General features: G+C 36.9%; 1 protein-coding gene across 18 annotated transcripts in view; it reads right to left on the bottom strand.

The window, feature by feature from the left end:
• The window catches only part of LOC106877886 (protein furry), a 157959-nt gene that overhangs the window by 44466 nt on the left and 85622 nt on the right, over positions 1 to 27871 (bottom strand). For 11 of the 18 annotated variants that reach the window (XR_016244684.1, XR_016244683.1, XM_089364816.1 and 8 more), the window contains exons 21-41: positions 27434 to 27726; positions 26096 to 26257; positions 23974 to 24231; positions 22678 to 22827; positions 19009 to 19181; positions 17856 to 17964; positions 17417 to 17576; positions 16447 to 16601; positions 15386 to 15669; positions 14650 to 14906; positions 13251 to 13385; positions 12401 to 12475; positions 9415 to 9617; positions 8913 to 8992; positions 7593 to 7776; positions 5668 to 5768; positions 4303 to 4476; positions 3904 to 4078; positions 2800 to 3010; positions 1988 to 2086; positions 488 to 707 (exon numbers count right to left, since the gene is read on the bottom strand). Coding sequence is in view for 16 of the 18 variants with exons in the window: in XM_089364816.1 (XP_089220942.1) it covers positions 488 to 707; positions 1988 to 2086; positions 2800 to 3010; positions 3904 to 4078; positions 4303 to 4476; positions 5668 to 5768; positions 7593 to 7776; positions 8913 to 8992; positions 9415 to 9617; positions 12401 to 12475; positions 13251 to 13385; positions 14650 to 14906; positions 15386 to 15669; positions 16447 to 16601; positions 17417 to 17576; positions 17856 to 17964; positions 19009 to 19181; positions 22678 to 22827; positions 23974 to 24231; positions 26096 to 26257; positions 27434 to 27726 (3658 nt within the window). In the remaining 2 variants the exon portion in view is untranslated. The remainder of the gene's footprint in view (positions 1 to 487; positions 708 to 1987; positions 2087 to 2799; positions 3011 to 3903; positions 4079 to 4302; positions 4477 to 5667; positions 5769 to 7592; positions 7777 to 8912; positions 8993 to 9414; positions 9618 to 12400; positions 12476 to 13250; positions 13386 to 14649; positions 14907 to 15385; positions 15670 to 16446; positions 16602 to 17416; positions 17577 to 17855; positions 17965 to 19008; positions 19182 to 22677; positions 22828 to 23973; positions 24232 to 26095; positions 26258 to 27433; positions 27727 to 27871) is intronic. The other 7 variants (XM_089364819.1, XM_089364822.1, XM_089364829.1 and 4 more) reach the window with 1 other exon arrangement.

Here is a 27871-nt window from a genome sequence, read left to right as displayed (position 1 = left end):
TTTATTTAAACAAACATTTTAAGAATTTTATCAAAAATGAAAGATTGTAATGAAAAGTAAAAAAGAAAAATACTGGTGTTTTTGCAATGATAATATTTCATGTTGAATCAACAATTATTCATTCGTTATTGTAATAATAGCATGAGAAAGCAAGATGCTTTCAATTCTGTCAGAATACAAATAGCCTGCAATGTAATTTGAGTTGGTCAGGCCTGGGTTAGTCGGCTATGATCAGAAAGTCATGAGTTCACTTCCAATGTACACACATATGCATACACACATTGTGCACTTATTTCAGTTTCCATCTACTAAATCCATTTACATTTTGGTCAAGTCAGGGCTATAGTAGTTGACATTTGCCCAAGGTGCCACACAGTGGGATTGAAACTGAAACCACATAGCTGGGAAGCAAACATAAACATAGATTGAAGACATTTACAGGTCAAAGGTTACCAAAACAAAAATTTTGTAACATTCAGGATCTTACCTTTGACATTGGAAGGGACCACTGTGTAACTGGTGCTACGTGCATGAGCTGTGAATTGGCTCTGAGATATGAAGGCACTTCTGCGATTCTCAGCCAATGTTTCTTTTGCCAAATTTGGGGTTGATAGGAAGAGATCCCGCATAGTATCAAAGGAGCAGAAGTCAATATCAAGATTGTCAACCAACGATTCCAAAGTTAGCATTATTTCGGTCACATAGCCCTGGAATTGAAACCAGTGCATGATGGTTAAATAGAGACACAGGTAGAGAGTTAGATAAACTGTTACAGACAGATAAACATAGACAGAGATAAAGACAGGCAGAAGGACTTCTAGTTAGACAAATCAATAGCTTGATAGGTAGATATTTAATTACATAGTTAGAGACATACATACATACATATATATATATATATATATATATATATATATATATATATATATATATATATATATATATATATATATACTAAGATGATGATAAATACTTATTATACTAAGATAATAACTACTGCATTAAATTGTAGCTTCAAGATATCAGCAATGTCATTGTTTATTTTTACAATGACATTGTAAGGAGGGTGTGAAAAGCTAGATCTGTCCAGTTTGAAAGTAAAACAGGCAGAATATTTTCGCTAGATATAACCAGTTCAAAAGCTAAAGAGTTAAACTATGAACTAAAGTGAAAGAAATTTACACACATACAGAAGCATACATTCATGTAAAACACAATCATTGCTTAAAGAATTTGCGGGTTACGAAAGTCAAAGTCCTGACAGATAGATACATCATATTTGGATCAGTCTTAATTCCTTCCATACCGTTGGCCTATACATTGGACAGCAAGATATCTCCAGTGATCCCAGTTTTTAACATAGTTGCCAGTGTCTTCCCGGGTGATGCTAAGTTGCTTCAGATCTTAGAAGGTTACACATAAATATATAGGATAAAGGTCCTTCCCAAGTCATACAGACTCATAAGGCTGGTTTCCTGGTTTCTCTGGTATATATATTCCTCTCTGGATGGGACGCCAGACCATCACAGGATTACTTATTTTTGCCAACTGAATAGACTGGAGTAATGTGAAATGAAGTGTTTTGCTCAAGAACATGTGTCGCCTGGTCCAGGAATTGAAATCGCAATCTTATGATCATGAGTCCAACACCCCTAACCACTAAGTCACATGCCTCCATGTCTTCTTAGACCTCCCTATCTTTCCTCACCCCTCTGGCAATACCTCTTGTGTATTTGTTCTTTTGGCAACTGGAAAACATGACCTGCAAACCTCATTCTTCTTTCTGCCACAATTTCCTGCAGGTTACAGAAATTGGCTCTTTTCTGGATTTCAGTCTCAACTGCCTTTTGGCAATTATGGCACATCCTCTAGAAGCGGAGATAATTTTAATAAATCAAGATTTTTTGTTCTATGGTATTTGATAAACCTATATTTTTTCCCTGTATGTATGTTCTCTGCCATCACCATCACTCCCACCTCTACTCACCTGCATGTCTTCTCCTTCTTCTGATACAGTTTCAATCAATCGAGAGAGAATATCTGACAACATCTGACCTGATGGACAAATTTGCAATGCTCGAAGTATCTGAAATAAATACAGGCATATCATTAAATCATTAATATTGCTGCTTCAAGCCTGATTAAAAAAACAAAAACAGAAAACCCCCAAAACCCACTATAATCCATGCATAACGAACACATATGTTGATAAAACATGGTTGTATACATATGTGTGTGTGTGAGTGTATGTTTATAAATACATATATATTTTTCTTTCCTTTTCCTTCATTGGACACTAAACTCCGCTTGCGAAGACCTGTTGAGGCAAGTGAAATCGAAACTGAACTAAATTCGACGACTGGCACCCATGCCAACATTGTCTCCTTCATTGGACACGAGCCAGTCCAGGGGCACTGGCAATGATCTCACTCGAAATTCCTTACACATGCCACTGGCACAAGTGCCAGAAAGGCGACGCTGGGCACAGGTGCCATCACGATTTCACTTTCGCTTGCCCCAACAGGTCTTCGCAATGGTGGCACATAAAATACACCATTTTGAGCGTGGCCGTTGCCAGTACCGCCAGACTGGCCTTCGTGCCGGTGGCACGTAAAAGCACCCACTACACTCTCGGAGTGGTTGGCATTAGGAAAGGCATCCAGCTGTAGAAACTCTGCCAAATCAGATTGGAGCCTGGTGTAGCCATCTGGTTCACCAGTCCTCAGTCAAATCGTCCAACCCATGCTAGCATGGAAAGCGGATGTTAAACGACGATGATGATATATATCTTGCAATTACCTGGAGACATCGGCCAGCATAGTGCCGTGAAGAACAGGAAAGTGACAGCTGTAAAGCAATTTGTGACCAACGCTGTTCTATCAACGCTAAGGGATGAATGTCTTTGAAGATTTTCAGAACTAGTTTCAGGAAATATTCCAATGAAGATGAACTCTCTGTCCTTAAATTCTTTGGTGTAATGTCTTCATAGCTCCAGAGGGGTTTTCCAACTCTGAAATAATGTAGAGAGAAACAAAAGATAAAGTCAATGGATAAATTGCATATGCGTGTGTTTGCACATGCATATACACACAATTTTAATTCATGTTAATTTATTTAAATTTTATGACCAGTTGTCATTAGATATGAGTTTATTGTTAAATGAAAGATTTATTTAAAAAGTCAAAAACTTAAAATTAAATATCATAGTTCTTAAGGGAACAGGCTGTATTTCCAAGGTATTGATACTCTGCTTGTATGTATATTTGTGTGTGTGTGTGTGTATGTGTGAGAGAAAGAGAGAGAGAGAAAGAGAGAGCATATAGGTATATATTGTTATTATTTTCATTACTGTTATTATTATTATTATGATTATTATTATTATTATTATTATTAAGGCAGTGAGCTGGCAGGATACTAAGCACGCCAGGCAAAATGCTTCCCAACCACATGGTTCCAGGTTCAGTCCCACTGTGTGGCACCTTGGGCAATTGTGTTCTACTATAGCCTCACGCCAACCAAAGCCTTATGAGTGGACTTGGTAGATGGAAACTGAAAGAAGCCCGTCGTATATATATGTGTTTGTGTGTGTGTGTGTGTGTGTGTGTGTATGTTTGTGTGTCTGTGCTTGTTCCCCCAACATCGCTTGACAACTGATGCTGGTGTGTTTACGTCCCCGTAACTTAGCGGTTTGACACAAGAGACCAATAGAATAAGTACTAGGCTTACAAAGAATAAGTCCTGGGGTCGATTTAATTTCAGTCAAAACCGCTGCTTCCCACTCTGTCACTACTCTGAGTTTCTTGAATGTATGCTTTTATTTATGAATGAATACGTACATATGAGAAATTCAGAAATGCAAGAGCAAGTCAACCATAACAGGATTTGATAGAAAGAAAAACTTACTTGGCATCAATGAACATGAGAAGAGCCTGCACAGTATCTTCCAGGGTTTTCAGCTTGTTCACATCAAGGAGATCGTCTTTGCCACTTCCACTCAGGCTGTTATCATTCTCTGTTGTTTGGTTGTAAGCAGACGCTTTCTGAGTGTTCATGAGATACTCTGAGACGGGACCGCCATCTGGTGAAGAGATGAGGGAAACGTTTGTGAATTATAGTTTAAAAGATGTAGTTCATGTAAGGACAGGCAGAGAGAGGGACAGGCAGAGAGAGAGAGAGAGAGAGAGAGAGAAGGGAGAACAGGGGAGAAGTGTGAGGAGAGGAGTAGGAAAGGGGAGAGACGGAGACACAGACACACAGACACATGCATATTAATTGAATATACAAAACCAAATTGTTACTTGCCTTTAAGAAATTCTCCATTACCGATATGTAACTCAACACCACTGTTGTGATTCCTGCGATGATTTATCAACAACTTGGCAATGCCTTGTTGTTCTCTTGCCACTAAAAGAAGCATCAGGTTTTCCAGCAGTTGTTTACAATGTTCATAGACAATTGGCTGATAATGGTCTAGACCTAGAATTGAGCAATGAAACAGGTAAATATCGGTTTCACATTTTGGCACAAGGCCAGCAAGTTTGTGGGAGGGTAAGGCGATCACATTGATCCCAGTGTTTAATTGGTACTTATTTTATCGGCTCTGAAAAGATGAAAGGCAAAGTTGATCTCGGCAGAATTTGAACTCAGAACTTAAAGACAAACCAAATAATGGTACTAAACATTTTGCCAGGCACTCTAACAATTCTGTCAGCTCACCACCTTCAAACAGGTAAATATTAAAACACCTAAGTTTCATCATCAACATCATCATCATTTAATGTCTGTTGTCCATGGATTGGATGGCTTGACCAGGGCTGGTAAGTAGAGGGGCTGTACTAAATTCCAGTTTGATTTGGTATTGTTTGGATGGCTGGATGTCCTTCCTAATGCCAACTACTCCGAGAGTGTAATTGGTGCTCTTATGTGCCACCAGCACAGGTGCCACTTGTGTGACACTAGTATCTGCCATGACTACAGTTTCATTTGGCTTGATAGATCTTCCTTGTCAAGCACAAGGAAGAAAAGTTAAATTTGAACACATGCATGACTGAGTATATAAATTTTATGTTATATGCTCAGTCATGCAAATATATAAAATCACCACTATGGCTGAGTAAACCGGAACAACATGAAAAAAAAAAAAAGCAGTGCCTTGCACAACAAAACAACATGCCATTTGATCCAGGAATTGAACCTGCAACTTTATGATCATTAACCAAACACCCTAATCACTAGACCATACATCTCAACAGTGCTTGAATGATGAAAGGTAATTGGAAATGTCATTTAGTCTCCAGAACGTTGACATTTATTTCACGAGATTACGTAAGAAAAACTAAAAAATCTATCCAAACAGTAAATTGAAGTACCATGACATTAATTATGGATATATTAGTATATATAGCTAAGATGGTCGGATACAATATACTGGCTTGATATCAACGTTTTATACATGGTGTGCAACTGATGTAAAACTATGCACTGCCAGAAGTTGGCATATATCTCTTACTGTTATTGCTTTTACAACTGGGTGATGTTTGTCTCACTTAGCTATCAACTATAAGGTGACAGGAGTGCAACCTGTTTAGTGATCCTGCAGACCAGCATTTCTCAACCGGGGATGATGATGATGATGATAATAATAATAATAATAAGAAGAATACTAACCAAGGAATGTGATGTGTAACATTAATGGTAGATGACTGAGCCAGTCAATATCTAAACCGTCCAGAACCAGTTGACTTAGGAACATGATGCTCAGGTTGCTTCTGTTGATAGAAAGAAAGAAGACACTGATGAGAAATAGACACATGCACACTCTCCCTCTACATACACATATGATGTATAACCGACGAGGCCTAATAAGACTGAAACATGCTCACAGTTGTCACCATGCTACCAAAGTGTTTAACTCTAACTGATACATTTAATTTTCAATTAATTTCATATTTTCAGGGTTGCGTCCCGTCTTTTTTGGTCAAAATTAATAATCAGCAGACATTTCTGAGCATACATACATACATACATATATAACTCTCATGTTGATAAAGACAAAACATTAATGAGGAAGTTGTAAGCACATATACACACATAAATATGTATACATGTGCTCATGGTTGTTCATTGAATCCAATTATGACCATCTTCTCCATTCATGAATTGTCTTTTGACTGTATTTTCCAATCTTTGATGCATATGTAAGATTTTAACATGTGTATTTAGCATGCAGAAGACCTCACGAATGCTGGTGCCACACAAAAAGCATCCAGTCCACACTAAAGTGGTTGGCTTTTGGAAGGGCATCCGACTGTTAAAACCATGCAAAAGCAGACCTAGCTGGAGCTGGTGCCATGTAAAAAGTAACCAGCCCACTCTGTAAATTAGTTGGTATTAGAAAGGGCATCCAGCTCTGAAAACCATACCAAAATAGTCAGTGGAGCTGGTGTAATCCCTTGGCTTGTCAGCTCCTGTCAAACCCTTGCAACCCATGCCAGCATGGAAAATGGATGTTAAATCCTTTTGTTACCATATTTCTGCTGAGATGCTCTGTGTTCTTTCAATTAATTTTAAATATAACAAAGAGTTTAGTAAAATAACTTAGTTATCATTAAGCTAGTGTTAGGAACGTAAATTGTGACTAAGGTTTGGTGGAAGATTTTAATTCAGAATTTTTGAAACAAGACATTTGTACTACAGAGCCAGAGGCAGTTTCAGTTAGGTTGGTATCAAAAGGCTTAGGTGATGATGACGACGATGATGATGATGACACACACACTTTTTTATTATTTCTAAACAGCAGAAAGTTACAATAGTGACTCGAGGGCTAACAGTTTCATGCATGACAAACTCAAAACTCTTGGCCCTCAAGTCAATTTTGTCACTTTTTGCTGATTAAAAAATAATAAAGAATATATATTCTCCAGTATTGAGATTTTCCTCCTGTTTCATAAACACACACACACACATACACACACATCCATACACTCACATATATACACAAAAATATTCATATGTGACACACACTCATTATGACAAGGGTTTTGTATATAAATAATCCGTAAGTGATTAACAGTAATCCATCTAATTATTATCCAGTCGATGTAACATTGTATTATGTGAAAAATTTTGTTAAATCTCACTGATTCATTGGTATTTACTTAACTGATCCCTCTTAAAGTTAGATTAATAGGGATTTCAAAAAACAAGCAAATTTGAATGCGGAATTAACCTTTCTATGTGACCATATTTCAAGTGAATGACACTGTTTTTGTCTTTTAATTAAATTAAAAAGTTAAATCATCAAATATTTGGATGGATTTAATCAAATAACTAACGTCCTTAATATTAAGCTGGTATTTCAAACATGATAAAAAGGTCATTATGTAAAATTATGATGGATGGTTTCATACGAATCATTTAAAATATGCAGTTTTGTTTTGTTGTTGTAGAACTGGAGGCATTCTCAGAGAGATTGTGTCAAATTATTGTTTTAGTGGTGTGGCCTGATTTATGATAAGCAATATCTCGTTAAGGTCTGCTGTCAATTAAAGGTTTCCTACACCTGGATTAAATAATAAGAAATTAAGAATTACCTGTGATGACCAGATGTAGGAGTAAATACTTCAGGTAAATACTCAGACATTGGAGCAAAGTACCCACCATATGCAGGCATTGGTAAAGGATACGGAACAGGTGTTTCTGGTATGTTTATATCAGGAGGTGATATTTCAAGGGGTACTGTATCACCGAGGCTGTTTGAATTGCTTCTGTCTTCTTCTGGTACAGATTTAAAGAAAGAGGGAGAGAGAGAGAGAGAGAGAGAGAGAGAGAGAGAGAGAGAGAGAGAGAAACAAACAAAATTAAGAAAGAAATATTGTTAAGCCACAAGTTAGACATGAATGAGCAAACTTACTTATAATCAAAAGGTATTCCAGTAATAATCCCCTCATATGGTCCTTTCCTTTTTAAGACACAAAAGTGATTTAACCCTTTAGGATTCAAATTTCTGGAGGTGCATGGCTTAGTGGTTAAGGTGTTGGACTCATGATTGTGATATTGTGGTTTTGATTTGTGAACCAGGTGGTGTATTGTTCTTTGAGCAAAACACTTCCATTCACATTGCTCCAGTTCACTCAGCTGGCAAAAGTGAGTCATCCTGCAATGGACTGGAGTCCCGTCCAGGTGGGGAATTTATACATTACGGAAACTGGGAAACTAGCCCTTATCGGTCAGTATGGCTCGAGAAGGTAACTTTACATTGATATGAGTTAGTCATACCTTACCTTGTAGCTTTGTGATTTCAATGATGTGATTGTTTATTTTTTGAATGATATAGTAGGGTAGGCATGAGAGGCTGGATCTGGCCAGTTTGAAGATAAAACAGGTAGAATATTTTGGCTGAATATACCTGGTTTAAATGCTAAAGGGTAAAGAAATAGAGAGAGAGAGTGTGTGGGGAGGGAGCTGGCTACTATTCATTGCAGGCTGAGCAACCACATAAAAGCTTCTCTGTGGTGAAGAGAGCCATAGTACCAGGGACGAAGGGTTCTGTATCATTGTTCTTTCGTTCTTTCACAATGGTAAGGCAGCGACCTGGCAGAAACGTTAGCACACCAGGCAAAATGCTTAGTGGTATTTCGTCTGTCTTTACGTTCTGAGTTCAAATTGGTGGTGGTGGTGGTGGTGGTAGTGGTGATGGTGGTAGTAGTGATGATGATGATGGTAATGTAGGTGTGTGGTGGTGATTACACTACTGCTATAACTGCTGCTGAAGATGGTAATGGTAATGATGATGATGGTGGTGGTGGTGATGGGGTGGGAGGGCGGTGATGATGGCGATGGCTGTGATGATGGCGGTAGTGATCATAGATGATGATGGGGGTGATGATATCACACTAAAACTATTGACCTACCATTTTGATCTTTGACGCTAACCACTGAAGATTCAGTTGATGTACTCCGTAATGATATCATGGATTCTGGTCTTGGAGAACTACAACAGAATATGTAATAATAATAATAATAATCACACCATTTACATTAATAAGAATCACATCACTTGCATATACATACATACACACATACATACATTACATTACATGCATACATTATATTTACATAACATTATACACATACATTACATACATATATACATATACATACAGCGAAAAAGCGAAATCGTGACGGCACCTGTGCCCAGTGTCGCCTTCATGGCACTTGTGCCGGTGGCACGTGTAAAGACATTCGAGCGAGATTGTTGCCAGTGCTGCTGGACTGGCTCCTGTGCAGGTGGCATGTAAAATACACCATTTTGATAAAAATTTCCTGGATTTTCAGTTTGTGTGGAAAAGTTTTTCCTACTGAAGCATTCCTCATTTGAAGACAGAGAAGAAATAAACAAAGATGGCTATTTACCTTTCTGCTGACAAATCGTCATTGGTATTGTGTCTCTTTGTATGTAGCATGCCCTTTACCAGTGGGATATTGGTCTTATAATTTCCATTCATCTTCTCCTTGTCTGTGACATCACTCACTAAGTGTCCATCTTTACAGTTAGAGAGGCGGTAAAACGGAGGGGGCTGGGTCCGTTCTATTAATTGCTTCATGGTTTCGATTGTCTGTTTGAGGAAAAAGGAAAAAAAACCCCAAAAAACAAAGGCAATGAAGAGGTAAAGATGACAACATAGATTTGAGAATAATTAGAAATCAACATGATAATGACGGAATGAACCGTCAAAATATGCATACTAGAAACAAGTTTAACATTAGTGCATATGCACAATCATCATCATAATCAATAGCATCATCACCATTACCACCATCATCATCACCACCACCACAACCACCACCATCATCATTTAACACCAGTCTTCCATGCTGACTTGGATTGAGTGGTTCAACAGGATCCAAGCCAGAAGGCTGCTTTGATGTCCAGTATCTCCTTTGGTATGGTTTCTATGGCCGGAAGAATATTTTTCCTAATACCAACCATTTTACAAAATGCAGTGGGTGCTTTCTTCCATGGCATTGGCACTAGTGAACTCACTAAGTAACTTGCAAGACAAGACCCCACTTGACTGGACAGCAGCTCGGTAACATATGACAGTGAATATATAATTGTTATATGAAAAACAGTGTTTAAGAGAGACAAATGTGTCAGAAATAATAGAGTTAGTTATGATTTATTATTAATGTTGTAATATCACCAAAGACTGGGTCTGTTGATATATTTACATAACATTCATGGAAAATAAATGAAGTTATTTCTTCTACAAATTTTTCTTGAGTACATTTGAAGTTTCTAGAAGCATAAAAGGGATTGTTTTCTGTCAGAATATAAAGATAATAGCAGTATAACCCGGCGCTGCTTGGGATTAAGCTAGGATTATTAAATGATTAAGTCCTTTATTTCAAACCAAAATAAGTAACATCGACATCAGATTTGAGCGAAATCCGTTGAAATTGGTTTGGCTGAAAATGGTTTGCTGGCAATTTGATTGGGAAATCCCATAAGGAATCAGTTTATTGGTTATTTTCACTTATTGACTCTTTTTTTAAATGTTGCATTAGAGATCTGCATAGGAGAAGGTTGATCTGAAGGTTTGCATTGGGGATCTGGATTGAAGTAACTTAGGAAAGCTTACCAACAACCTTAACCAAAAAATAAGGAGCCTGTCCCTTCTAGGTTAACTCTAACCCTAACCCTAAACCCTAACCCTAACTCTGACCCTAAAACCGTAACCCTAATCCTAATCCTAACCGTAACACCCTAGTGGAAATCGTGCGGGTGTTAATCTGAAAAATTACCAAACCCTTTTTGTGGTCCGAAAAACGGGTTAGGGGGTGGGGTGACTGACAAATTGTTACATACGTTTTTGTTTCATAGTTGTGAAATATAAACAAAACTCTTTCGCTCCCAAAGTAGTATATGTGCGTATGTGTGAGAGTGAGAGTGGGGGGGAGAAAGATGAACGATTAAAAATAAATAAATGATTTAAAATAAATATATTTGAATTGTTGTGTGAGAAAGTATATATAATCCTATTATAGAATATAGTGTCTTTCAAAAACATCTTATATTTGAAAGTATATCTCATGTTTAAGAAAAAAAATGCATTTTACTCTGTCTTCCTCAGCTACATTTTCTTTCGTAATACGCTTTGTCTCCCTCTTCCACTTGTTCGTTCCTTTTTTTTTTTTTTTTTGTTAGACGCTGTCTTGGTGAGAGAAATTTTTTTTCCTTAGCCGCTTTGTCTCCCTCTTCCACTTTTTCATTTTTTTTTTTTAGACGCTTGGCAAACACTGTTTCTGATCCTTATCACAAACACACTATTTCTTTCTTTCTCTCTTTTTTCTTTCTCTCTCTCTTTCTTTCTTTCTCCCTCTCTTTCTTTCTTTCTCTCTCCTTCACGCGCGTACGCACAGATTTGACTTCGCCATGTCAACAAACTTCAAAATTGGTAAAAGTTTATCGATTTTTACAGCTATACGCGGGTGCCTCTGTGAGAAAAAGTTGACAAAAACACAGATAGGGTCATGAACAATGTCCTCCTAAAATTGGAGCGACATGCGTGCTAATTTGTGGACGTGCATAACCCACATCACGTACACACACACACAAACATCTTGTGTTTTATAGATATTGATTATGCTTGACACATCAACTGTCTCGACTGATTGAAAATCAAATAAGTGTGTGTGTGTGTGTTTGTGTGTGTTTATGTATATATATATATATGTGCATATGTATATGTATGTATGTGTGAGTATATATATATATATATATATATATATATATATATATATATATATGAAAGAAAAAAAAGGGAAATAAAGAAAGCTTCTAACAAAGCACAAAGTTTTACAAAAAAGACTTTATATTTTGGGTGCAAAGGCCTATCTTCAGAAGGAAGCAGTCCAAGAAATGTCTAGTTACATCAATCTCGTTATTTTATTTTAAACTGCTCAGTGTTTAGGCTAACTCTCCAACTCTTGGCTGTGGCCATTGTGATGTATTTTCATTTGGTAGTGTTGAAAGATGGTGTTGGTGGTGTATGCTATGATGTTGATTGTGGTTGCCATGATGTATTCATAGGAGCCACTGGCCCATCTCTGATCAACTGTTGATTTTGGGGTTGAGGTAGTGGATCAATATAGCTTCCTTGATACAAAGATTTCCTGTGCTCCTCTCTGAGGTTATTATGGAGGTATCTCTCTCTGGTTAAGTGTTTATCCTCTCTTTTAAATATCAGTCTTCATTGTCAAATGTGTCCTATTTTTGTTAAGAGAATAAAGTATCATTTGAGAGAGATTTAGCAACTATTTCATTTGAGTAAAAGTGACCACATGCAAGTTTTCTTGCTGACTTAGGCAGATAAAGTAGAAAGGTGTGGTTATTTACCTGAAGTTCTATCATAAGTTCATCAATAACTGCTTCTGGAATTGCCCTAGCCATGTAGCTCATCACACGTTTTGCCTACAATTTCAAAGACAGAAATCGCATATATTCAATTACACTTCAAAAATTATTTTTTATCTTTTTGCAAAGTTGGTGACAGAAAATCTAGGAAAGAACAAAGCATATATATACTTTTAAATTAATTGGGGATGAAAATGAAAATAAAAATGTATTCAACACCACTCAAAAGCAAAGGGTAAAAAATGTTGTTTTACACACACACAAATTCTTTTTTGGAACAGTGGATCTCGAAGCAGATAAAGAAAATTATAAATAATAGCAGGCAAATACTGTGTAAAAAAAAAAAAAAAAACCTTTCGATAGTAAAAGTTGAAGGCTGCTTTCAGTGTAAACGAGAGAGAGAGAGAGAGAGAGAAAGAGAGAGAGAGAGAGAGAAAGAGAGAGAGAGAGAGAGCTCTCAGTGTAGCAGAAGTCCAACGATCTCAAGTAGGCATATACAGAAAGAGATGAACAAGCGAAAGTCAAGTAATGAGAAAAAATATATCTATTGTTATTATTATTATTATTAATAATAATAATAATAATAATAATAGCCATTTCAAAATCGTCCATCCTCTCTGCTTCACCCTATATATTAGGATTCTTTAAACATGGCTATGAGGGTCCAACAGAATAAAACAAAAATCAAAGGGGTCCCTAGGTAAAAAATAGTTGAGAACCATTGCTTTAGACCAGTGTAACTGACAAGAAAATACTGAACACGGGAGAAATGATAAATGTAGAATAAAAACTGAAATGGGGATGATAAAAGGATCAGATGAGTGATACATACATAAGGCAGAAGAGTCACAGGAGCAAGGTTAGACATGACAGCTAGATATCTCATAGTGACCCTGAGATTGTGGGGCCAAGACTGTACTAATGCTGACCACAAGTTTTCTATTTCATGAGGATGTTCATCACCAAACTGAAAAAAATTAAAAAAAAGATTTTATGTGTGTATATTTGTGTGTATGTGTGTGTGTGTGTGTCTATAGATAGATAGATAGATAGATAGATAGATAGATAGATAGATAGATAGATAGATAGATAGACAGATAGATAAATAGATAGATATAAAATAATTGTAACATCCACCTTTCTATGCTTGCATGGGTTGGATGGAGTAAATTTTCTGTGCCTGGGTGCCTTTCCTGTCACCAACCTTTACTTGTTTCCAAGCAAGATAATATTTCCCCCATACCCAGACATGTTCTTGCAGAATATTAGAAATGAATGCCACTGTTTGTATATCAGTGACAATCAAACAATGTCAAAACAAGAAAATATACACATTCACACATACTGACATACATACACACAGATACATACACGATGGACTTCTTTCAGTTTCTCTTTACCAAATCCATTCACAAGGCTTTGGTTAGCCTGAATTTATAGCAGAAGACATTTGCCCAAGGCACCATATTGTGGGTCTGCATCTAGATGCATATAGTTGGGAAACAAACTTCTTACTACACAGTCATTTCTTGTGCCCTTTTAAAGCCTAGCCAGGCTCATGAGCCCGGTTTCCCAGTTTCTATGGCATATGTGCTCCCCACCCCAGCTGGACGGGACAACAGTCCATTGCAGCGTTACTCAAGAAATAGGAAGAAAGAGCGAGAGAAAGTTGGGATGAAAGAGTACAACATGTCTGTAGTGATGTTTCGGTGCGAAGAACTAGTGGTTGGCTCAACCTAGAGAGACTCACAAGAGACGAATGAACATAAATATACAGACAGGGAGACATTGTTGTTGTTGGCACTCCATCGCTTACGACGACAAGGGTTCCAGTTAATCCGATCAACGGATCAGCCTGCTTGTGAAATTAATGTGCAAGTGGCTGAGCACTCCACAGACACGTGTACCCTTAACGTAGTTCTCGGGGATATTCAGCGTAACACAGTGTGACAAGGCTAGCCCTTTGAAATACAGGTACAACAGAAACAGGAAGTAAGAGTGAGAGAAAGTTGTGGTGAAAGAGTACAGCAGGGTTCGCCACCACCCCCTGCCAGAGCCTCGTGGAGCTTTAGGTGTTTTCGCTCAATAAACACTCACAACGCCCGGTCTGGGAATCGAAACCGCAATCCCACGACCGCGAGTCCGCTGCCCTAACCACTGGGCCATTGCGCCTCCACAGACAGGGAGACATATACAAATACAAACACGCATACACAAGAAGAGATCATTACCTTGACAGTGATGTAAAAGAGGTTATTGAGAACCATTTCTGTTGCTTGCGCAGACCCCCATCCTTCATCCTTCAAGTGAGTCTTAGATGTGGTCACACTGAAGGTATCCGGAGCAGTCTTCATGGCAGAAGTTGGGGATGCTGCAGCAGCTGGTGCACTGGAATCAATAAGCTCCATATTGTACAGCCAGGGCAGCAGACATTGCAGCAAAACTTGACGAAGTGCAGGTTTTGCTGTTTGGAACCGGTGACTAATCTCTAAAAGAAGAAATGGTTTTAAAAAATTGAAAAATAGAAAAAAATAATTATATGGAAGGGACATAATGGTCAATAAAGCTTTAGCATTCAGATTACTCTTTCAAATATCCTGCTTATTCATTCAATTTGTTTTGAATTAATCGATTAATCATGCATCTTGTAACTTTGAGATTTTGATGATGTGATTGTTTATTTTCAGAATGACATTGTAGGATAGGTGTGAGAAGTCAGATCTGGCTGGTTTCAACATAAAACTGGGCTGGATATAGCCAGCTTAAATGCTAAACAGTCAAAGATGAAGTTAAAATGCTGTTTTGTTACAGCTGTTACAATTATTTAGCCTCAGATCACTTCTGATTGAACAGAAATGTACAACGAAAGGCTTTCCAGTCATGACCCTCCTGAATGTTAAGAGTTAAAAAATTATAGAAGATTTCCACAAAATTCCTGCCCCTGACAAAATAAATAAACCTACTTACCCGAAAACATCGGCATAGTTAGATCTGGGTGGAGTTTTGACAGTTGTTCTGTTAGTACTGACTGAGAGTGGGAATAAGACACAGCGAGTTTAATATCATTGAGTGGGGGTTTCAGCTGTTGTACGGCATCATCGGAACTCTCGACAAAGACTGGCGCATCCTGGAAGAAGCGCGTGTCTAACAATTGCAGAAGTTCTAATGCAGTCTCATGTGTTTTTATGCGTGGACAGCCTACATGCATTACTGCGAGATTTAGCATTGATACATGATCACATGGATATTCCCTGTGAAAGATAAATGAACATTTTATAGATGAAAATTGCTGTTGATTATTGCTTCAGCCAAATCTGCCCTCATACACACACACATATATATAAGGTGCAGACATAGCTGTGTGGTTAAGATGCTTGCTTCACAACTATGAGGTACTGGGTTCATAGTGTGTGTGTATGTGTATAGACACACACATGTGCAGCAGGTTCCTTTCAGTTTTCATTTACCAAATCCACTCACAAGGCTTTAGTTGACCTAGACAGTGCTGAATTAACTATTAAGCACTTTGTTAGGGCATCAAGGAAGTGGCAGCACCACAGAAATTGTAAATGGTTTACAGTACAAAAGAAATCACTTTAAACTTGCTGAAATAATATTCAATGTGATTTATATGGTTGGAAATATAATTTCAAAGTTTTCATGGTGTCAAAGTGAGGGTCTGATCAAAGACTTTACACTTTATTTATATTTTTCAAATATAAATAAAGTGGAAGTATACAAAAATAAACATTATTTTCTTACTGTTCGTTTTGTTTCATTTTGAAAAAAAAAAAAAAAATTTATGGTTTATTATTGTTTATATTTTGAATTACACCAAAATCTTTCAAGTGCTTAGGGCCTGCATGAGTTTTAATTTGGCCCTGAAGACACTTGCCCAAGGTGCAACAAGTACACATATTTTCATTTGATGTCTTTTAATCAGAAAGCAATTTTTCTTTTTCTTTTCTTTTCTCATGGCACATTAGAAATGGGTTGATAGTTTGAGTGGAAGATGAAGACATAGGTACCTGGTTTTAAAGACAGCTAACAGTGCACTGAGGCAGCCATCTGCAACAGATGTGATGCCAGTGTAGCAACAATCGATCACCCAGTCTAAAACATTCTGTCCATCATAATTGAACTCCAGCAAAAGAGTCACCGTTTCTATGGCAATGTTATAAACCTGTAATAATAATGATAATAATAATGATAATAATAATAATAATAATATTAAAAATAATTTTGAGGAATATGTCAGAGAAATGGAGCACTGACAACCAAATTCAAGAAATATGTCAGAAATTGGAATTGACATGAGAGCAGAGCAAGTTCCAAAAAAAGTGCTCTGCTGGGGACAGCTAAGATTTTGAGATTGATACTTGGATGTTGAATGTCTCCCACCATAATTAACAACCAAGTATCAAAGCTTATAAAGCGCAGAAAGAGACCCTGTGAGACCTATGGCAGCAGACTGTTGTCTGCTCTCACAAAACATTCTGAGAAGTAAAACAATAATAATAATCATAATGATAATTTCTAATTTAGGTACAAGGACAAGAGCTGGCAAGGCCAAGGGCTGCATAGGGTTCTGTAGTCCATTTTGACATGGTTTCTACAGCTGGATGCCCTTCCTAACACCAACCGCTTTACAGAGTGTACTGGGTGCTTTTTATGTGACACCATTACCAGTGCTTTTAATGTGGCATCATCACCAGTGATTTTTATGTGGCACCAGCACAGGTTCTTTACATGGCACTGGCGCCCACAAGACAAAAACCTCTCAGCTGGAAGAGGGAGTGGAAGCATGGTCTGTGCAGTGGGGATCCTTGGGGATTTTCTCTCAAATTTTATCGTTGTTCTTGTCATTGTTGATGATAGAGATTAAAGTGGGATATAAAGAAAAGGAGTAATTTATATAATGATTAAAAAAGATAATCATAACAGAGATTTAAAGATAATAAGAATGACATTAAGGATATTTAAAAAATTTGATTTTACCTGGTCATTTTTACAGGTGAGAAATGTGTTTAGCAAATTATAAATATAACCCTCTTCATTGAGACCAGACACATCAAAAACTGGACCACAGCAGAGGATTGCACACATGGCACCAACAGCAGCTATCTCAAGATCTGTTAGAGGATCTTTCTTTGAGGATCTACAGTGAGAGGAAAAAAATAAATAAAATAAAAATACCAGTATTTCTAAGTATTTTTCACTTTATTTTTTGACTTTATTAAACTGCTCATTTTATATATCTATCCCACGCCTTTCTCCCCATATGTAGGAATGTACCACTTAACAGAACCATGTGATTGGGAAGCAAGCTTCTTACCACACAGCCACGCCTACACCTATGACAAAACTAAAGCAGAGTACTTCAACAGAAATATGGTAACAAAAGGATAAAAAAAAATCAGAAAGTTATGAAACTCACTTGGTTTCTGATGTGGAATTGTTTGGGTTTAATTGTCCAGCCCAGTTGCCTAATAAATTAAACAAACTTTCTTTCACAGTCTTTGAGAGAAGTTTTTCACGGGAGTTTACTAGAAAAAGAAACATATATATAAAAAGAATTAAATGCATGAAAGAGAGAAATAATTTAATAAATGAAAGATAAAATGGGAAGAGAGAGAGAGAGAGAGAGAGAGAGAGAGAGAGAGAGAAAGAGAGATGAACAAAAGAAGTGAAAAATCATGGAGCAATCAATAAGTTCTTTTTAAATCTAAATAATTAATATACTACAGAGTGCTTAAAATATAAATCAGTAATATACCAAAGATCTTGATAATGCTTATGAAAATTTACAGATAACAATCATTACAGCATATACAGGTTTGTATCTGCTTATCCAGAAGATATATATAGCTATATATAGTTATTAAAACAGTATGAATATGTATTTATTTTATTTAATCCTTTTTTTCTCCAACAGAGAAATAAGGCTTCAATGATTCAAAACCATTTAGACAGGCCTTTAGCAATTCTCTATGTAAATTCATTTCTCTTATCTTCAACCGTTTTACAACAAAACTTCTTTGAGTCTTTGACCATTGAAGCTTTTGTTTTTGAAGAATTGTCCATCTTAATGCTACCCTGGGGTATCCTAAACCACAAGCATTTTATTTCAAGGACTACATTACTGCAGACAGTTTTGCTATATAGTTCATTATTTGACACTTTTTTAGGTCAGAGGACGTGGCAGATTTTCTTTGGGAACACATTGGTGAAGTGTTGATCTTTTGCATGTCATCATTTATCACCTACCCTATAAGTCTGTACTGAAACCAGTTCAAACATAGTGTGATCATTGCCAGGGCTGTATCTTCTCTCTCATTCTTTCCCTAGTCCGTTCTGTCCTTGGATCAATCATCATCTTCACCAGTTAAATTTAGCTCTTACCAGTTAAATATGGCTTCAGATAGAATCTATTATGAATTCCAGTTAGGTTTCCTCAAGCTGTTACCTCAAATCTTATCACAGAAATCTGTATCTGTCACAGGAAATATCATTAACATAATCAATTTGGTCATTAGTAATATCTTTAGAAATCATAGTTCATCAAATAAAAGATATTGAACAAAACTTACAAGGTGTGTTCCATATCAACTGCTGTATGAATCCACTGAAATGTAAGCGAATTTCTTTAAGATTCGGCAAATCTTTCTCATTTTCCCCTTCAAGATAGAGTCGGGTACCTTCAATATAGTCCAAGAATGTTGAACTCAGACTGTTGTTGTCAGTATCAATGCCACCGGGAGTTCTACAATTTAAACCAAAACCATAAGAATTAAATAAACAATACTAGAATAAAAGACTGGATCTACTCCTACTACTACTGCTGCTGCTGCTGCTACTACTACTACTACTACTACTACTACTACTACTACTACTACTACTACTACTACTACTACTACTACTACTACTACTACTATTTTAAAAGGAACTCTTCACAAGTGATGAAAATTCAAAATGATAGAAATTCAAATCTAAAGTATAATTTAAAATTTTTATCACTTTTTATTTTGAACTTGACAAAGACAGGTTTGCTGTCAAAATATTGTTCAACCAATAAAATATCTATTGCAATTGCATTGTGCTCTTCATATAGTAATAATAATAATAATAATAATAATAATAATAATAATAATAATGATAATAATAATAATAATAATAATAATAATAATAATAATAATCGTCATCGATTAACGTCCACTTTCCATGCTAGCATGGGTTGGACGATTTGACTGAGGACTGGCGAACCAGATGGCTGCACCAGGCTCCAATCTGATCTGGCAGAGTTTCTACAGCTGGATGCCCTTCCTAAAGCCAACCACTCTGAGAGCATAGTGGGTGCTTTTACGTGCCACCAGCACGAGGGCCAGTCTGGCAGTACTAGCAACGGCCATGCTCAAAATGGTGTTTTTTATGTGCCGCCTGCACAGGAGCCAGTCCAGCGGCACTGGCAACGTCCTAACTCGAATATTTTTTCATGCGCTACTGGCACAAGTCTCAGTAAGGTGACGCTGGTAACGATCACGCTTAAATGGTGCTTTTATGTGCCACTGGCACGGAAGTCAGTCAGCTGCTCTGGCAATGATCATGCTGGGATGGTGCTCTTAGTGCTCCACTAGCATGGAAGCCAGTCATCGAATTTGATTTTGACTTTGAATAATAATAATTTTCTTCAGAATGAGTCAGACTTTAACATGAAATCCTAAATATCATATGTATTATATAATCATGTAAAAGCACCCATGCTGGTAGCACTTCAAAGCACCTGGTACACTCTGTAAAGTGGCTGGTGTTAGGAAGGGCATACAGCTGTAGAATCCATGCCAAAACATACAATTGAAGTCTGGAAAGCTTTTCGGCTGGCCAGCTCCTATTCAAACTGTCCAACCAATGCCAGCATGAAAAATGGACATTAAAAGATGATGATGATGATGATGATGATGATGATATATCATCATTTTTTTGTCTGTTTTTCTATGTTTGTATGGTTGAGAATTCCATAGCTGCCAACAAGTCATTAATGCAAATAACTATTTTTACAAAAGTCTCTAAACATAGTTGTTTGACCTGTTTAAACCAGCAAGCAAATCCACTTTAAACTACAATGTATTGTCTTAAATAAGAAAAGGACATATTAATAGAATAGTCTTAGATCTATCAAGGTGAACTTATGGCACGAGTGCCAAAAGTGACACACTGCAGGGTTTTAAGGTGACGTGTTGGGAATTAGAGAAAAAAAATTCTCCTGCTGTGTCAGTCATGTTATAAAAATCTTATCTATGGTCATTTAGCTAAAACTAAAAATACACATGTTTGTGTAAGTGATACTCCGATAAGAGGGTTATTAAAGAAATTGAAATTTCAACACACTGGGCTAAAGAGATTTGTTATTACTATCCAAGATACTGCCAGATAGTGAGATTTGTTATAGCTGGAATATCTATCAATTTATCTATCCATCCAGTCATCCATATCATCATCATCATCGTCATCATTATCATTGTTATTACTTCCGCCTTAGCGAAGGCGGAGATATTGTTTTCAGTCATGTTTGTTTGTCTGTGAACAAGAAATCTCAAGAACAGCTGGATGGATTCGGATGAAACTTTCAGGGATGCTTGGCCTCATGACTGGCATGAACGGATTCGATTTTGGGATCAATCCAGTAACGGACAAGAATTCTGGATTATTTTTCCTGTTTTTTTTACTTAATTTTTGAGAGCAGTTGAGTTCATTTTTAGTATTCTCGTTTGTGAGAGCAGTCAAGTTTATTTCAGATATTCTCATTTTAAAAATCATCTCTGGTTAATCATTGAGAGGATGTTGGGGTTGCCTTGACAGAGATTTGCACTCTCTGAGTGCACTTGTAATTATTATTATTATTATTATTATTATTATTACTTAATGTCTGTTTTCTATGCTGGTATAGGATGGATAGCTCAACAAGCAGTGAGCCTGAGGACTGCGCCAAACTCCAAAGTCTGATTTGGCGTCTTTTATAGTGGTGGAATGTTTTGGCATACTTTCCAGCTGTAGAATGCCGACCACTTTACAGTGAACCAGGTGTTTTTTACATGGCACTGGCACCAGTGAGGTTACCAGGTAACTCACAAGACAATCACACTACACACACACAAGCAGTTGCCAGTGATAGCAGCCATATATCTCTTAATCCACACACTTTACTATCTTCAATAAAGGAACCACATACTTTACTATCTTCAGTAAAGGAACCACACACTGGTGAATGTATTCCTAAATACATTGTCTGAAAATATATGATGTGATGGTCATAGCTAGAATACCCTGTCCATATGTCTGAACAGAGTTCCTCAATGACACAACTACTGCTACAACTACCACAATGCAATCTCAATATACACAGTTTGAAAACATTTCAAAGAGATTATATTCCAGAATAATTAACCATTTTGACACCAACCTGTCAGAGACCACCCTTGGTTCTATGATACAAACTTCATGTTTTAACCCTTTTATTACTAAATTTCTGTTGAAATTCAGTTTTTTTTTCTTTTACAAATAGCTTTAATAGTAGTTAAGTAAGATAACTCAAACATTATCAAGTTGGTGTTTGGAATAATAGATTAACATGAAATTTTAATAGTAAGTTTTAATTTAAATCACATTAAAACAAGAATCTTGCATCATAGAACCAGGAACAGTCTCTGGTGGGTTGGTATCAAAAGGATTAGAGTGATCTAAATTAAAACCTTTCATTAAAATTTCATGTTACTTTCAAGTTAATGTTCAAAACACCAAACACCAGCTTAATCATAAGTAAGATATAGCATTAAATTCTTCATAAATTTCCAAAATTAATTGAAGCAAAAATTAATGTATTTCAAGAGAAATGGTAACAAAATGTCTAAAGTGATCTAAATTAAAACCTTCTTTCAAAATTTCAAGTTACATTCCAAACACCAGCTTAATAATAAGAAATTCATTTTACTAAATTCTACATTATTTTTCAAAATTAGTTAAAGCAAAAAGTAATGTATTTCAAGAGAAATGGTAACAAAATGTCTAAAGTGATCTAAATTAAAACCTTCTTTCAAAATTTCATGTTACATTCCAAACACAAACTTAATAAGTTATTTTACAAAATTCTTCATTATTTTCAAAATTAGTTGAAGCAAAAGTAAAAGAAATATGATAATAAAATAGTTAAGATAACAGCTAAGAAATATAGTAAAATAAAAACAAACAAATAAAATTGTATTTACGGTTTTGAAAAAGCTTTGTTTGTTGCTAGCAGTTCAAAGATTCGAGCCAATTGGGAACGGAGAAGGTCTCGCTTCCTCTTTTGTTTCACTTTGTCAGCTTTTTTGTCATTGGACTCTTTGATAAATGGCTGCAGCTCCTCCATAAGTTCTCTATGAAATAATGAAATATATATATATATATATATATGTATATATATATATATATATATATATATATATATATATATATATATGTGGAATATGAGATGTTTTGGCACAGCTGTTTTGACGCTACCTATTTGGCATTACAGATTCAACACTGGCTGATTTGACATTTGACATTTTAATGTTTACCTCATTCTCTTCCTCCCTCAGTCTCTGTTTTTGTAAGTATATAGTTATGTTTGAAGGTATGTGTAATCTCTCTCTCTCTCTCTCTCTATCTGTATGTATATATTTTTGCACACATAATTGTGTGTGTATGTTTTTGTCTCCAGTACCAAAATGTACTGTCATTAAAACTGGTTGAATGACCCGTCAGCTATGCCAAATTGTCAGCATCCAAACAGCCATACCAAATCATATATATATGATGCATGATGCAGCCTTTTGGCTCACTGGATTCTGTCAAACCATCTAACGAATGACAAAATGGACAACAGACATTAAATGATGATGATGGAGATGATGGTGATCAATAATGATAATGATAATGATAATGGACTTCCCCAGTAGAAGACAACATATGAGCATCCAGCTTTTGCTGAACGATCTGCACAAATGATTTGTTTATAGTGATTAAATTTTCGTGCTGCATATTAGTTCAATTCCTCCATCAAATTGACATTGTCTGAACAGGTGCACTGTGCATCACATGTCAGGTGTCAAAGTGATCGCAGAGCAGCATGAGATGAAATATTTTGCTCAAGAATACAACACACCATCTGGTCTAAGAATTGAAATCACGATCGCTAGATCATGAATGCAACCCCACTAACCACTAGGCCATGTGCTCTCACATGATGATCATAATAATAATAATAATAATAATGATAATAATAATAATAATTCTTCCTATTACAGGCACAAGACCTGAATTTTGGTGGGAGGGGACTTGTCAATTACATCGACCCCAGTGTTTCACTGGTACTTAATTTCTTGACTCCGAAAGGATAAAAGGCAACATTGACCTTGGTGGAATTTGAACTCAGAATGCAAAGACGGGCTAAATGTTGCTAAGCATTTTGCCCAGTGTGCTAATGATTCTGCCAGCTTGCTGCCTTAATAATAATGATATTAATGATAATGAATTCTTACTTAAAAACTGCTGGGTTAGTGTGTCCCAGTGCACTGACCACAATGTCCCTCATGTCCGAGTGATCACTTTTCATCAGTGGCACTAACAGTCGAAACAGATTCTGCACTTTAGACTCAGTGTTGTGTGGTGGGCTCTTACTTTCGGTTTTTTCAGAACTGTTGTTGTTATTGTTGTTGTTATTGCTACTGTTGGTGTTGTTATTGTTGCTGCCATTGTTGGTATTGTTGTTGTTGTTACCGTTAATCTCCATAGAGGAACTGTTAATTAAAAGCAACACTGGATTATCCATTATGTTAAATAACCACATGCTTATAGCATCATTGAAAGTGGGATGGGGTGAGGCAGGGGGTGGGGGCACGACAGAAATGGTGAATGGTTTACGGCACAAAAGAAATCCCCACCATTGCTAAAATAATACTGGAAGTGGTTTATATAATTGGGAATACAGCTTCAAATTATTCATGGTATTTTAGTGAGGATCTGATTAAAGACTTTGCAATTAAAAAAACACACTCTTTTACTTGTTTCAGTCATTTGACTGCGGCCATGTTGGAGCACCGCCTTTATTCGAATAAATCAACCCGAGGACTTATTCTTTGTAAGCCTAGTACTTATTCTATTGGTCTCTTTTGCCGAACCACTAAGTTACAGGAACGTAAACACACCAGCATCGGTTGTCAAGCGATGTTGGGGGGACAAACAGACACACAAACATATACACACACACACATACATATATACGACAGGTTTCTTTCGGTTTCCGTCTACCAAATCCACTCACAAGGCTTTGGTCGGCCCAAGGCTATACTAGAAGACACTTGCCCAAGGTGCCACGGAGTGGGACTGAACTCGGAACCATGTGGTTGGCAAGCAAGCTACTTGCCACTCCTACGCCTATGGAAAACTTTTTAGATATAAATAAATTGGAAGTATACAAAAATAAACACTATTCTCCCTCTTATTGTTAGTTTTGTTTCATTTTGAAAAATAAAAATCTATTTTATGGTTTATTATTGTTTATATTTTTAATTACATATATAAATGGGGTCACCAAAATATTTTAAGTGCTTAGGGCCTCTATGGGTCTCAATCTGGCCCCGATTAGAAAACTACACTCTACACATTTAGAAGTTCATTCTTTGTGAGTCAATCAATGCATATGTAAGATAGGGGAAAGGTCAATGGAGTCTGATGGGAGGGTGGAGAAGTGTCAGAGTGTTAGAGGAGTTGGGCACAGTGGATTAGGGGTAGCCTAATCTGAGAAAATTAAAGGGAAATGACACCAGAGTGTTTGAAAGTGGTAGTGGGGTAAGGTGTTGGAGTACTCAACTGGTATTTATTTTACTAAACCTGAAACCTGAAAGGATGAAAGACTAAGTCAACGTCTGTGGAATTTAATCAACAAAGTTACATATAATGACACCTGTGTTAACTTGTGTTAAGATTCTATTCGAAGTTTACTGGGGAGATTGGAAATTAGTGCTGACAAGGGTGGGTCATCTGTTCAGAAATAAGTGAAAATAATATTTCCCAACTGATGAATCAATTTTACTTATCGTTTGAAATTATCTTTTAATCCTTTACTTGTTTCAGTCATTGGACAACTACTCTGCTAGGGTACCCACTTAAAGGGCTTAGTCAGATAAATCAACCCCAGTACTTTTTTTTAACATCTGATGGCCTCTTTTGCTGAACCATTAATGTTATGGGGATGTAAACATACCAACACCAGTTCACAAGTGGTGGAAAGGCAAACACAACACACACACATATATACATATATGTGTGAAACAGTTTCAAGTCACCAAATTCATTCACAAGATATAGGTCAGTTTGGGGCTACAAAAGACACTTGCTCAAGGTGCCATGCAGTGGGACTGAACTTGAAACCATGTGGCTACAAATAAAATTTCTTAATCACACAGCCATTCCAGTTAAAAATATATTGTTTCATTTATATCTCATTTTGATTTCCATCAATTTTGTCTAACAGGATGCTCTACCACTTCTACTAATCCAATAGGATAAAACAGAACTTTGGAAAAAATTTAAAAAGCGTTCATTATAAAACAAAAAACTGACATAAATAAACAAAATAACTAAAATAAGAAGGTATTTTACCTGAAATCATAAACCATTGAATACTGGGTCCCTTGCTGGGCCAGACTACATGCCAATACTGTGTAGCTGTGCCACAGATGTAGGAAAGCTTCTGTCTCATTGCTTACCTTCTTGCTAACAGAACGGAGGATACTGGAAGCTCGGTTATCATTGCTCTGAGCACTACAAGAACAAAAAAGGGAAAAAAGTATACCAAAAACAAAAAAAAAAGGTAAATATAGCAAGGATTTAACCAATGTACCAGCGATTCTCAACTTGGGTCCACATAAGATTTTGTTGTTAAAATTTATCTGCAATAAATTGCTTATACTCCTACAATACACAAACTTTTTTTAATACAATTCCTAATATTTAATCATAAAAATATAATAGGAATTTCTAGAGACATCGAATGGCTGTGAGTACCAAACCACTGAGTAAAATAGGGACCAAAGGGGTCCATCAGAAAAAATGGTCGAGAACCGCTGTTCAGTACACTCATTATGCAAAACTCGTTTGTCAAGAGATGTGTTAGAACAGAATGTTTGTCATAGATGTGTGACAAACAATGTTCAATGACCATGTCACCCTACCCACTGTTTGCCATTCACTGTATCAACTGCATCTCATTAATTATTAAGGTCCCATTCAAAATGCACTAGTAATTTTTTTTTTGTTTGATCTCCAGTTTGCCACAAATTCAAAAATATTGTTAACCACTGTTTTAATCTGTTGAGTTCAATAATTAGTAAAATATAAATTATGCTAGAATTGCAACAGACAAAAACAGTTTCTGAGATTTTGAGACACATCTTGAGACTGAGGCTTTAAGCCCCAGCTTGTTTAATTCATGCTTCAATGCAACTGGTGGAGGCGCAATGGCCCAGTGGTTAGGGTAGCGGACTCGCGGTTTCGATTCCCAGACCGGGCGTTGTGAGTGTTTATTGAGCGAAAACACCTAAAGCTCCACGAGGCTCCGGCAGGGGATGGTGGCGAACCCTGCTGTACTCTTTCACCACAACTTTCTCTCACTCTTACTTCCTGTTTCTGTTGTGCCTGTATTTCAAAGGGCCAGCCTTGTCACACTCTGTGTCACGCTGAATCTCCCCGAGAACTACGTTAAGGGTACACGTGTCTGTGGAGTGCTCAGCCACTTGCACGTTAATTTCACAAGCAAGCTGTTCCGTTGATCGGATCAACTGGAACCCTCGTCGTCGTAAGCGACGGAGTGCCAATGCAACTGATATCACTCCACCTAACTCTGCTTTAGCCTCGTTCAACTCAAAAGGTTAGTCATTCACCATCTTTCCCTCGAACCACATCTCAATAGTTTAGACCTGCACTCAACCAAATACTCACCTCAAATCAACCAATGGGAAGAGAGACTGAAGCCTGGAGTAAACGACCATCCATGCATAACCAATAGCTGGAGGGCTCTGACTGAATGATGACGATGATGACGGACATGATGACGAAGACGGTGAGACAATATTGACAAGGCACTTGACCCAAGGGTCTGGTTGGCTGAAGGTCGTATTCACCATTGTATACTGCTGGATTTCCTCTGAATGCTGCTTTGGTGCTGACCAAACATGTGCGGCTCGGTCAAGAATCCACTGCAGGTCAATGTTGGACACAACTAATACAGCAGCCTGCCAAAGGAAAGCAACACCATTTTTGAGTAATGAATAAAAATGTTATTATTTTTTTTGTTTTTGTATTATTACTATTTAGTTATTGTATTGTTATGTTTGTGCATTTAGGTCATCCTTGAGGTTTGGCAGATTCACCAGAGCA

Source organism: Octopus bimaculoides, chromosome 16 (genome assembly GCF_046866305.1).
Source record: "Octopus bimaculoides isolate indiv1 chromosome 16, ASM4686630v1, whole genome shotgun sequence".
NCBI lineage: Eukaryota > Metazoa > Mollusca > Cephalopoda > Octopoda > Octopodidae > Octopus > Octopus bimaculoides.
Note: the sequence above shows the minus strand (reverse complement) of the source record. Positions and strands in the feature narration are given on the sequence as shown.